This window comes from Astyanax mexicanus, chromosome 1 (assembly GCF_023375975.1).
Source record: "Astyanax mexicanus isolate ESR-SI-001 chromosome 1, AstMex3_surface, whole genome shotgun sequence".
Lineage (NCBI taxonomy): Eukaryota > Metazoa > Chordata > Actinopteri > Characiformes > Acestrorhamphidae > Astyanax > Astyanax mexicanus.
The window spans coordinates 109,218,038-109,231,871 of NC_064408.1; the positions used below are offsets into that span (position 1 = coordinate 109,218,038).

A 13,834-nucleotide genomic window follows, 5' to 3' on the forward strand; every position below is an offset into this window, starting at 1 on the left:
ATCTTACTGTAAAGAAAATGCTATTTTTTTTATCTTTGATGTGTACACACAAATACACAAAGGAAAGCCTATGTACACTGATAGATTCATATAATACACTGATGTAAGGTAGGAACTTAGGGTCAATAATTGTTTTGTCTTACTGATGTGTATATTTATTTATTTGCAGTGTAGCTGCAGTGAGCATGTGACAATTTTTCTCTATGCCTATAACTTACAAACCTGCATAACTTCAAATCATTGCTATGCATTTTATGAAATCTACCTGGGATGGTCCAGACTTTCTGTAGTCTGTAATATAAATTAATAAATAACACAAAACAAACTTCTTTTTAGAATGTGCAATGTTACTCACATTTACCTCATTACAGTAGTTGCTTAGTGAATGAAAACTTTTAAAAATCACTGGCGGCCTGTTAATCGCCCCTTATGGAGTCATTCTCAAGTGTGCAAAAATGACCAAAGGGTATAATTAGAGGGAGCTGAGAAAATGTTTTTTTTTGTCTCAACCCTTTTCCCGTAACAAAAAAACTCAGGAAAACAAGTGCTTTCTCTTTTTATAATTCTGAGTCGCTATATATGCCTACGATCATCCATCTCACCAGTATCTGTTTTCATTTAAATACAGAATTAAATCACACCGATACATCAATCTCATATAATAGTAATAATAGTAATTGAACAGAATATACACAATAATAAAATATATACAATGAAATATAGATGCAAATATAAGCACTTCCTCGCTCCATTTCTCATTCTCTATGTCTCGTGAAACATTTTATAGCTGCTTTAAATAAGACATTTTAGCACTGAATGAACAGAATAACTGTACAAGGGAACAAATAAGGAAAGGCAGATGGATGCATTCTATAGCCCAGCACAATAAACACATCCATCTGCAGAAGAGGGGATTATCCTGGAAAGGATAATAAAATTCGAGAAAGTTACATTCATTTACAATCCTTCTATCTGCAGGAGTCTCACGTCACCAGTAGATGGCAATGTTTGAAAGGGTTTCCAACTGGGATTCAGCCCTCAACTCCAGCACAACCCCAGCAAGTAAGTGCTTTATTGCAACACAACTGAATTGCTATGTAAATAGCTCCATACATTTGCTGTTATTGCAACTGGCTTTGCATTACTATTGTACTACGGAGCCTGACACACGAACATATGAGCAAGAACATTTGTGCAATTTACCCAAATTTGTTTAAACCACCACTTTCAGATGTGGGAAGTCACCTTAATTACCCTGTAGGAATAATATTTATACTAAATAAACAAAAAAACAACAGCAAAATTTAATTAATGACAATTAATGACATAAAAATGAATAAAATTTAATTTCATATAAGGGACACACGGTTTAATTTGTGCTGACAAGGTTTTCGATCTAAATATGTAGCAAAATAATGAAGCTGTAACTGATCTGATTTGCTTGGTAACATTTTGTTGTTTTGATAGATTTGCATTTACAACTCTTTGTGTTAAATCAGAACATTTCAGCATTTATAAATATGATTATCTGTTTATTGAAGCTGCTTAGTATTTAGTCATGTTTAGTTATAGTATACAAATATTTATGTTTACTAATCATTTCTAAGCAAATATAATTATTTCAGTTAGTTTAGTTGGCATGATTGCAGTTATGAAAGATAATTGAATATCAGAAAACAAATAGTTGAACTTTTCAAAATATCTGTAAAATAAATAATTGTTTGGATACTTTTAATGTAATTACAGTGTGTGGAACCTTATAAATGCTGAAGTGCACATTTCTATACATTTTAGTTTGTAAATGACTTTTGGCTGTAATAAAACTAACAAAATTGGCACAACACTGATACTGAAAAAATTGGGTTTGATAATAACATCAGTATATTTTCACTGCCATGAACAAACCTTGTATCTCCAAATCTTTATCAACAAAAACGTATTAACATCATTTTGGAGCATTTCTATTGCTCAGTTCATTATGAATGATGTTAAAAAATAATTGCAATAAACAATATTACTATCAATATTAGACCATATAATGTCACTGATATAATAATAATAATAATAATAATAATAATAATAATGCATATACATCATTTAAAATAGCAATGGACTATTATTAATTAAGAATATATATATTTTTAAGCATAAAGTAAACCCACTGTTCTTAAACATACCGCATTGTTCATGTTATATTAATAAATCTCAAATTATTATGATAAGTCAATTATGTTATTATTGTGACAGGTCTAGTCTGTTTGGCACAATATAAGGACTTTGTCAAAAAGTGAAAAATGGCGAAATGGAGGTAGAAGGTTTTTCGGATGCCAGTGATAATATACTGAAGACCAGATATCAAATTTTAAAGCAAATTTAAAAAAGCATAAATTTGCCAGATTAATAAATACAAGGACAAAGAGGAAGAGGCAGGGAGTGCTTGTTGTAGCTGGAATGGGTACTGAATACAGAGCACATTAACTATGAGCAAGTTTGAGAGAGTCTGTTTCTCTGTGCCGGTCAACCAGAGTGAGGGAGGGAGAGAGGGACGGGGGGAGGGATGGAGGCGGAGGAGTGAGGGGTACCAGGCTTTTGAGTGGATGTGGAGATACAGGTGGAGGAAGTGAAGAGAGAGGGGGTAGGGTCCCTGCCAGGCCCCCAGTCTTGGCTTCCAGCACGTGGGGCCGCCCGCCCAGCCTGGGCTCTTTGGCCAAGGGGAAGTCCGGCTCGTTCTCGTTCTCGGAACTGCAGTCGCTCAGGTCAGTGATTTCCAGCTCTGAGTCTGATTCTGGGTCCTGTTTGACGCCCCCACGTCGGTCAGACGGGCTCTGCCGGCCTCCCCCTCCTGTTCCAAGGCCCAGTCCTCCTAGACCGAGGCCCAATCCCAATCCCATCCCAATCCCTCCTCCTCCACCTGATCCCAAAACGTTGTTGTTGGCCTCCCCCCTCTCCCTCTCACCAAGGCCTGGGACCAGGTTGCCCAGCTCGGTCCGGCCTTGCAGCAGGCTACCCGGGTAGGGTGGGATGCAGAGTCGTGGGGGCTGACTGCCTGCTGAGCCGTTGGTGGTTCCTCCAGATTGACCCCGCTCTGCTCCAGCTGTGTCTCCAGGGGGCAGTAGAGAAGAGAAGGGATGGGGCAGCTGGGACAGGCCCGACTGGAGTGGGTTGGGGTAGAAGTGTGAGGGGTACAGGGAGCCCGGGGGCAGTTTGGGACAGTTGTTTAGCGAGAAAGCTCCAGGGAGGTAAGGGTTGAAGCCCCATGAGTAGTCGAAAGCAGGGTTACGGGGGTAAGGACCCAACATGGATGGAGGTTTAGAGTAACAAGGGGTTCCTGTCGGGGGAAAAAAAACGACATGGAGAAAGGAATAAGCACTCAAGATTTAATATGATTACCTGAAATTTCCTGGAAGTAGCTACTAATTCTAATACTAATACTACAAATGATGGTTCTAAAACAGTGCTACCTGGTTTAGCCATACCTTTCTAAAACATATCCATATAAATATACAAATTATAAAAATAAAACTGTTACATAATTAAATATAAAGCATTGCAAACTGAACAATTTACTTCTACAGAGTTTAGTACCAGACAAAGTACCATTTAAGCCTCCAAATGATTCATCCACTTAAATTCCCCTGGTTTTATAAAACTCCATTAGCATTTACTAACAAAACTGAACTTGTTAGAATATATTGAAATTGTAAAAGAGATATTCTATTTTCAGAGGGACATTCTGGTCAAATAAAGATATTAATATTTGTTATCAAAAGTTTAGCATGTGGGCCTTAAACAAATGAATAATAAAAAAGAATAATACACCTTTATCTGCCATTATTTTATAAAGTCAAATGTTTTAAAGCAATACAGTACAGGTTACATGGGAAAGTAATTAAAAAAACATTTAAAAATAGATTTACTCAGTCTAAAAATAAATGTCTTAAGTATCTTTGCCGGCAAGTTAGTAATATTAATGTGCATATTCTTGGTTTTGAAATTGCACGTGATTTTGTACTTACACCTACACTTGCAAATTTGCATATAAAAAAGAAAATCAAGTCTTTCCACAGTGTTCTACATTTTACATACATTCTAAATCTTCTGTTTTCTATAATCTATTGTCAAAATTCTTTAGGACATTGTTGCATCCAGTCATTTTTATGATTATAATTTTGTTGAAATAAATAGAATAATCCATTATACAGTTAATTTGAATTTGTTTTGTAAATTTAGTCAAACCCACAATGCAATGTTGGATATACCAAGGATTTCTCCACTCATAGCTCCTTCTCATCACTTCTTTACCTTTCCTCTCTCTCTCTTCACACTCTCTGTGCCTTCTCTCTCTCTCTTTTCACACTTTCTTCAACCTTACAAACCCCCCTTACTCCCTCTCTCTCACTTTCTTCCTCACTTTCTCACTCTCTCCCTCACTTTCTCTCTCTCTCCTTTTCTCCCTCTCTTTCCCTCTGTTATTTGCTATGCAGGGCTAATTTGACAGTGCTACAGTCTCTCTGTGTGTTGGGCCAGGAGTAGCTAGCAGACACATGAATATTGAATCAGTCAGGCAGGCCTCACTTGCTTATGAAAACACAGTAATGGGCGCCCACAGGCCACAAACTGAAGCCTGCACCCTCAATTAGGGCCTTCCTGCCTGGGAAGGGATTAGGACAGGGGGGACACATGGGAGTGAGATCAGGGTAAGGAGGGGAGGAGGGAGGAATAGGACCTGAGGACAAACAAAGTAAGGGGGGCGGTAGTTGGAGTGGGAAGTATACACACACACACACACACACACACTCCACACAGACAAACAAACGCTCATACAAGTACACATTCTAATACACTGATACCATATCGCTCATACGGAGCAAGAAGACAAAGGAGTGTGAGTCAAAGTGAATGTTGACACAGTTACACATGCTGATGGAGAGATTTACAGAGGAGGTGCTGAAGAATGATTATCTGAATATTGTTCCTAATTAAACCTTAAAACTTTCAAAAAGTTTTATTCTTTTGACTAATCGTCATATTTATACTTTAGACTACACAGAAATCATATTTCCCCCAGCTTATTTTATGTTAACTCTTTATTTCCTGCCATGCATGCAGAAAAATGTGAAAGATTTAGTGAATTTATTGAACTGGTATTTGATAAAAACATGCTTGGCCTAGAGTTGCAGATATTCTAAATGGTTCATGCTAATTTTCTAAATAATTCTAATTACCGTGATATTTTACCACAAAAGGGTGGACATCTTAAGCTTTACCTCAGCAAGGATGAAAATAATATAATAAATATTAAGTTAACTTAATATTAGAAATTGAGACAGCAGCAAGTGTCCACATTAGTTGAAAATACACTGTGAAGGTTGCAATGTCACAGGTTACTTTCTTAAAATGGACGGGGCTATCCCAAGATGATGGGAGGACAGGGAATTTTTGGACACATTTAAATAGCTTGAATTTATAAAACAGCTAAATGAATAAATAAAATGTCAACATTATTTTAAACATCCATTTTCTTTGATGTGAGGGGTGTTTTTGCTATGTCTGCAGAGCGGCTTGGTTAAGTTAAATATGTATTTACATTGTGTTATTTAACTTAACCAGGCAGCCCTGCAGACATGGCAAAAACACCCCTTACATCAAAGAAAAGTGTATAAAATAACCAAAAAGTACTTTAGAGTTTTAAGGTTAACATCCCTTTACATTTGTAGTGATGTGTTTACTCAGAGTAAATGTTGGCATGTATTGTTACCCCGTGTATGAAATTTAAACAACTATGCTGCGGACACAAAGGGCACCTTAGATTAATATTTACCCTAAAACAAATCCATCACTTCACTGTGTAAATAAATGTGCATTCAAAAAAATATGCACAGCCGTGCAGTAATCACAGGGGATCACTTTTTTTTCTACTTAATGACATATTTAGTCCTCAAACCCCCCACCCCCCGACTTCCACGTCCATCTCACAGCCCACTTTCACCAAAGTACAGAAAGAAAAAATCCCCCTGCTTCGCTCTCAGTTTCTTTACAAGCCCTTAAAGCCAACAGTGTGTTTTTTGACCCACACTCGTCTCTCCTGTCAGCTGTTTCTTTTTGTTTGACTCTCACCTGAGCCGAGGAAAGGGAAAGTGTCCAGCCTCAGCTTATCCCCTTCTGGCCCCGGGGCCCCCGCACCGCGGTCAAACAGAGACGTCCCTCGACCAGAGTCAGGCAAACGGGGGAATAAAGACTGCAGGGCCTGGGAGGTTAAGAGAGAGCAAGAGGAAGAGAGATGGATGAAAAGGAAGTGTGGAGACAGGTGAAGGGAAGCAGAGAAGAGAGATGGGAGAGAAAGCAGAGGGGATATAGTGAAGGGTTCAGGTCTTTGTGTTGATGTGTGCAGCACAGCAAAACGTGTTTCTCAAAGATAGTGGTTTTAAAAAAAAACATGAAGAGACACTAAGGTTGTGCCATATCATATCATACACAATATATCGTGACACAGTGATATTGTTATTTAAAGAATCTGTATCATAAAAAATGGCTTTGAGAATATTTTTTGTAGAATTTTTTTGTGTGCAGTTTTCATGCATTCACTAAATAATCTGAATTTTGGTATTTTTTGTTTTATTTTACTTTATTTTGTTGAATTATTATTATTTTAAATAAAATTAAACTCTTGGTAGGTTATGATATTATTGTAGGGCCATATCGCCCACCCCAAATAGACATTACTGTAAATATGAATACATAAAAAAAAAAAAATCACAGAAGATTCTCCAGAGAGCTTCCCAGTGGGGGAGGCTTACTGATTTACCGATATATTGGTAAGCAATAATTTCGATACGCAATATACATTTCTGAGCATATTATGGATATGGTCAGTGCTTAATGAACATTGACCAAATGCAGTATTGGCAAGAACCTGGCAATATGATATTGCATCATGATACGCATTCAGGGGTTGTGATTTAATATATTCTGATATATAGTGATACGTTATAAAGTATTGCAAACCATAATATTGTAATACATTGCTTTATTTGTATTTCCTGTACTAAGTATGGGAGTTTTTGAAAGCAGTTTTTTCCCCAAGTCTCCTTCTACAGTTCCTATGAATATTGTGTACCATGTCTTTAATTTTCGTGATACAATATTTTACTGTATCGTAATACTCCTATTAATTGAACTCTGAAAAAAAAATTATGATTTTTTTATGTAAAACCACAATATTATGTATTAATATTGTTTGCATTTATTCTAATAATGGTGTTTTATATAAAGTATATACAAAAATGTTTAAAAACATTACCAAAACCTAAATTAAATCAGTTGTATGTATTTCAATAACATTTTAACAGTAAGCAGCACTGGTTGAAGGTTACTGATTAAATAATTATTAAAATATGAAGTGTTTGCCAAGTCTTCACTGGAGTTATAGTGACTGTCAGGTTTATCCTCTTTCTTGAACGACACCATCATCCAGTGCTCAGGAAGTTTTGCTGTCTCTCACTTCTTAGTGTCTGCACCCCCTCTCTCTCTCTCTCTCTCTCTCTCGCCATAATCTCGATTTCTTAACTGTCCTGCATTAATTATGGAGAAACAACCTGATATTCTCCTTCTACTTTAATTTCTTACATTTCTTTCATTTTCAATCGATGGCAGAAATGAATGCAGCTTCCAGGGTGAGGATGAGAGCGAGGGGATAATGTCTTCTTTTGTTTTAAGGCCCTTTAACACCCACTTTGACAGTTCTCTCTTCTTTCTCATTCACCTTGGCAGACTCCTACCCGGCTCACCCTCCCTTACTACTTTTTTCATTCCTCTGCTCAGCATTTCACATAACTTTCTCACACAGACTGTTCAAAGTTGGGAAGTGGTCAACTGTAATTTATTAAAATGCTGATTATAATTGAAAAAATGTTCACATTATTGATAAACCAGTGTGAAAATAAATGATTTTTTAAGCAAATTTAATTAAAAGCAGCTTAACATATGCCGTTTTTCTTTTATAACATAACTAAATTAGCCCTTAAAAATGCACATATATCAAACCGATATTTTCTTTACTATAGTAAGTTATTTTATTTAAATAAAATTTATACTGTATGTTTTTTTTTCTGGGATAGACAAGTATCAATGTGGCACATGCAAAAGAAAGCATCCTAGCATTAAGAACGTTTTAGCATGGAGAGAGAAAGTGCTCAATGTGGTTAACCATCTAAGAATCATCTTTATGCTTTTGGGAGCTTTTGGGAAACCCAGCCCTGATTTTTTAACTAGGTTTTAAGTCGGACCTGATTTATGTCATCTAATGGGCTCCTCTAAAGATCTGAAAGTGCCAAGTCAGGGGAAGGGCATAAGAAGTATTCAATATTGCAGTTTCTATATTGTGGACTGGATTGCTATTCAGGTATGGCTGTACAGGGGAACTGTGGAAGCAAAACTGAGATCAAAAAGCTTTAAAGCCAGTAAAGAGTGGTGGTGCAACATTCATTTTGCAACATTGCTTGCTCAAACATATTTTTATGGAAGAGCCATAAGAAAAAGGAATCCTTTGAAGTTTATTCAGCATTTGAAGTATATTACATAACAGCTACGCAAGCAGAATTAGTTCTGGAAGCAATGCTGCTGTCTGATGAAGTCATGTAAAGAACACCATGCCAACTGTGAACCATGAGGTGGATCTAGCCTGATTTGTATTTGTATTTTTTATGTTATTAAGTAACTATTTATATAGACTTGCCACAAACATTTATAAACATTAAGACACAGCAAGACTATTCAGAAAGACATTATTTTGGGAAATAAAAACTTAGGAAGTGGAATCTGTGCAACTAATAGTTCAATTATTGTTCAATATTTTTTTATTATCTGTTAGTCTGTTGTATTAGCAGTTGATCATAAAAATGGATCAAATTAATATGAACAGAACAAATAAAATAAATGTATCACATTTTAAGAGTTTAAATAAAAGGAACTTGAGAAACATGTGTTTGATTTATGATCACTCATTCTCTCAAACCTCAGGTGTGACAGGGCTGCAGTCTGGGGTGGCCGCTCCTCCATTGAAGTGGTTTTGGGCCAGCAGGAACGGAGAGCTGGCCATGTCCAAAAGCGGGTAGTTGACCAGAACCACCTTACTGAAGTTAAATTTGTAGGTAAAGCGCTTTCCTTTAGTTTTGTGCAAAATGCGCTTGTTGTAGTAGTACCTGGATAGAAAAGAGTACAGGGTAAAAAGAGAGAGAGAGAAAAAAGAAGTTAAATGAGAGAATTTTCTGACAGTATAATTTTATTTTTAATCATTTTAACAGTTTTTGTAATTAATAATGCTGCATAATTTTAAATACACTATTAAATATGAAGCTATTATGGCTTTTGCATAGATTTGTATAGACCCTTTACATTATGTTCTTTAAACTTCATAATTTAAACCATCTGATGAAAATGTTTTGGAAACACTAAATTCATGAAGAACTATATAGGTTTGGAGCAATTGTTAGAGTGTTGGAATATTGGAAAAATGTAAGAAAATACAATTACCAAAATTATCTGTCTGCACTAGTTGGGTTAGGGAGTTCTTATCTCGAAGGAGGCTAAATATTATTTACGTTATATAATTAAACATGCATTTTAATACTTAAAAAAATACCTTTTCTCCTATAATAGTAGTTAGCAACAGAATAGTTATTGTGTAGACAGTTAAATGTTAAGTGAGTGTAATGCCCAATCTTAACAATTTCATTTTTCTAATTTCATTAGAAAAAAAACATTGTTAAAAATGACATTTAACACATTTGATGAATAAATAATTTATTTTCTTATGTCAACAGCATACACATCCAAATTTCTAACGATATATTTAAAATTGTATGATTGTAAAATTACTTCTTTGGTATTATATAATGAAAATAAATATTTTCTTTAATTTAAATATACTGATGTGAAAAATCTCAGTATTGTTTTTAGATCAATGCCAAAAACAAATCTATCAATAAACTATCAATATGAATCTGCATTGTAATCATAAAGACTGATTTAGAGTCAATCCTAATAATTGTAAAAAAAAAAAAAAAAAAATCCAGAATGTGAATATAGACAATACTACAATAACCAGCCAAAAATGAATTTAAGGACAAAACAAAAACAATGTGTTGGGCTTTTAGGTAAGATATTTATTACCGTTTTAATGTAACAGCTTTCTGAGATATAGCTTTTAGACCCATTAAACCGCCATATATCTAACTATCGTACTGCCATCACTGTAATAAATTCTGACCAGATGTTTTGAAGTTTCTCCATAATTCATAGAAAACCTTTGCAAATTACTTTATCTCCATCTTAAATATACATTATGCAAATAATGTGAGGATTTTTTTTGCTCTGTCTCAAAAGAGGAATAAAGTATTTCTCCACTATCACCGAAAGGTTCTGCGGATTGCAGACATCCACATCCCACGATAGTCATGTCAATTTCCTTTCCGCCAGCGTAATGCATGAACCTGACCACCCAGACATTCCTCACCGTAGTGCAATTCTCTGCTGCTCAGAGTGAGAAAGAAATTAAGAATGAGGGATAGTTGACGCATCCAGACTCATTTCAGTCGTCGCTTAACTAAAATCTAAGCAGGATTTGAAAAGTGCTCTGCTTTGCACACTCTGAAATCTCAAATCACTTTAAGCTTAACTTCCGTTTGCTCAGCTCAGCAGCTCACACCAGTCCACATAATGCACCCCGCCACACCAATGATTCACACACTTTTGCTTTGCATGGCAATTGTGCTCTGCCCCTTAATTGAGCAATTAAGAAAGGCTAATCAACGAGGCCAATTATGGCCTACGCCAATTCATAACAATTAGCAGAAAGCGACAGCGTCTATTAAAAGAGGGGAGGGGGAGTAAGGGGTGCAAAAAATGGAAAGCAAAGCCTAAAAGATGGAATAGTCTGGGAAATGATTTGCATAACTACGAAGGAGATTAGTGAGAATGGTTTTCAAGCACAGCCCTCCTCTCGTGACGGTGGCTAATGCTACGAGAAAAGTTCTGCACTGAGAGTAACAGATATATGTTTGACGATTCCTATTGGACAATTTTTAGGAGTCCAAGCTGTTATTTGATATTAAAAGATCCATCAAAAATGAAAACTACTGACCCTCATTTGAGAGAAACAGCTTTCAAAGTCTCCATAAACAATAACATTTTTATCTGCCCTTAAGCAGGGAAGGTTACTATAAAAATGTAATCTGATACAGATTACTGATTACCTCTAAAAATGTAATTGTAACATAATCTAATGAATTACTATATTACAGTAACAATCTAATTACTCTTGGCTACATTTTAAATATTTTTTTAAGCAACATAAACACATTTACTACAAATTATACAATTATAATAATGATAATAATGCATTGTAAAACATCATTGTGTGTGTGGGGGGGGGGGGCAGGTAAAACATTTATTAATGAAACTGATTGTTAGAAAAAATCTAATAATCTATCTAACATTTCAGTAGAATAAGCATTGATTTACCAAACTACAGTTAATAATTATAATTAATACCGTTAATAATAATAATAATAATAATAATAATAATAATAATAATAATAATAATATTACTGTGCATATAGTTGGGCATTCTTAAATAAAAACATTAGCAAACATAAAATAATTTATTTTTATTTTTAAGATAAAAAAGCTTTTATATATAATAGAAACTAGCAGAAGTACTGGCATTTGAGGAGTGATGTTGGGAATATTTTAAATGATAGATGATATTTTTATTTAAGTTCTGAGGGATTATGATAATTGTCCAATTAAAAAAAAATATTTAGGACACAGTTTAAAACAGATGCATGGGTACTCAAAAATAATGATTAAAAAAGAAAGGAATGTAAGACAATACTTAATTATGCCTAGGATTACTGCTCTGATACCTTTACGCTACCCTTTAAGGTACCCAAAAACATATTTTTTCTCTATTTTTTTCTAAAATGTCATTTTGGCAGATATGAATTGTTTGTTAGCTTTTTTTTCTATTAGACTAACTGTGTGAAATGATAATTCATTACTTTATTTAAAATGAATTCTAAAGCTTAAACTTGAACTATAAACATAAACTACAAACATCTGTTAGACCCTTATTTAGAATAAACTGAAAAAAAAAAAAACTCAAACAGAATGAAAACACCAAAATGAACAAACATATCTTTAGTGTGTATATATTATATGTATAGCACATGTGTATAACAGCCCAGTATTAAAACTAAACGCAATGTAAGCCCACCTTAGCGCACGGCTTAGCTTGTCGTAGTTCATGTGAGGCTTGCATTTCCTAATGCCCCACAGCCTTGCCACTTCATCCGGGTCTTTGATCACGAACTCGCCATAGTCTCCCTGCCAGGCAATCACCCCCTGGTACTCTTCCTTCTGCAGCAGCTCCAGGATGAAATGCCACAGCTGGATCTGCCTGGAGCCAGGGCTAGACTCCGGCTTATAGGCCCAATCTGGGAAGGCGAAGCCTGAGGGGAGAGAGGGAGGAAAGTTAGAGGACGGGGATCAGACCTGTGGGTTTTTTTACTGTGTGCTGAGGGGCTCGGCTGTCTAAATGACTGCTGCAGTGAGAGGGGTTTAAGCCGAAACAGCACCCTGGAATTAGTCCTAATATTAATAGAAGGAATAATGAGCAGATAAACGGTGAGCTCTTAAAATGCACAGATGATTTAAAAAAAATAATAATCTTTAATAAAATTATGGCACTGTTGACATATCTAGAACTGGGATATCTAAATGTATTGTTTGTGTAATTTTTGTGGTGGCTCAAGGACAAAAGGAAAATACTGTGTATAAATAAATAGGATAAGTCAGTTTTGGGGAAAGTTAATTCTAACTAAAGTTAATGAAGTTGTAAAACTTAAGTGATTAATACTACATGCATGCCAAAAGTCATGGAATAGCAGTATCTAAATTGATCATGAAGTATAACCTCAGCTGACCGCTTGGAAACACCCACACCTGTATAAGTTGTGAGGTAGTATCTTGTAAGTGAGACTGAAAATTAGCTTCAGATGGATAGACATCATTCTATTGCGCAGGCATTTAACATTCATTGACCCAAACCGTCATATGTGTGCCTGGAATATGTCTGAGAAAAAGCATTAAAACCCTATCTGAATGGGATTAGTTTCTCAGGGGTTCCTGGGGTAATTTTCTCTCTTATGGCGGTCCTCTGTGATTTTATTCCTATCCGGAACGACCGTGGACATTTTTTCTCAGACGTCCTCTGGGACATCTCTGAGTTTCATCACCTCGCGTTTAAAAAAATAGCTATTTGTATCTTGTATCTTATTTGTAAATTGTATCTCATATTAACTACAGGAGACCTCAGATACCCACATATCCCAAGTGTAGGTTCTTTAAACTACCAAATAAATGACAATATACAGTATCTTTTACATGTTTTAGAAACAATCTACTGAATGGTTGTTTAGGGGAATTCTATGGGATTGCTGGCAGCAGTCCTTTATTGCACCTTTATTTTGTAAACTTCTATTACTCACCTGGTGTCCAGAGGGCTGGGACAGGTGGAGTGAGCAGCAGGTCACTAACACAGTTACAGTCCATGCCTCCACTGCACCTGTATAAACACAGACAAACACACACACACACACACACACACACGTACAGAGAAACAGATAACCACAGTTATTTCATGCCACTTAAGTTTGTTGCATTTTTAATGCAAGACTAACGCACATTGGCTGAACACTATTACTAGCGGAGACATAGGGATTATTTGAAAATTATTTGAAAAATTATATATTATATTTTATTGAAATACAAACTG

General features: G+C 35.5%; 1 protein-coding gene across 2 annotated transcripts in view; it reads right to left on the reverse strand.

The window, feature by feature from the left end:
* Positions 1-2,101: 2,101 nt before the first annotated feature.
* erfl1 (Ets2 repressor factor like 1) overlaps positions 2,102-13,834 on the reverse strand; it is a 65,687-nt gene continuing 53,954 nt past the window's right edge. For both annotated transcript variants that reach the window (XM_007232448.4, XM_022679735.2), the window contains exons 3-7: positions 13,548-13,624; positions 12,275-12,509; positions 9,014-9,200; positions 6,118-6,247; positions 2,102-3,328 (exon numbers count right to left, since the gene is read on the reverse strand). In XM_007232448.4, coding sequence (XP_007232510.1) covers positions 2,475-3,328; positions 6,118-6,247; positions 9,014-9,200; positions 12,275-12,509; positions 13,548-13,611 — 1,470 coding nt within the window. In that variant the 5' untranslated portion in view covers positions 13,612-13,624 and the 3' untranslated portion in view covers positions 2,102-2,474. The remainder of the gene's footprint in view (positions 3,329-6,117; positions 6,248-9,013; positions 9,201-12,274; positions 12,510-13,547; positions 13,625-13,834) is intronic.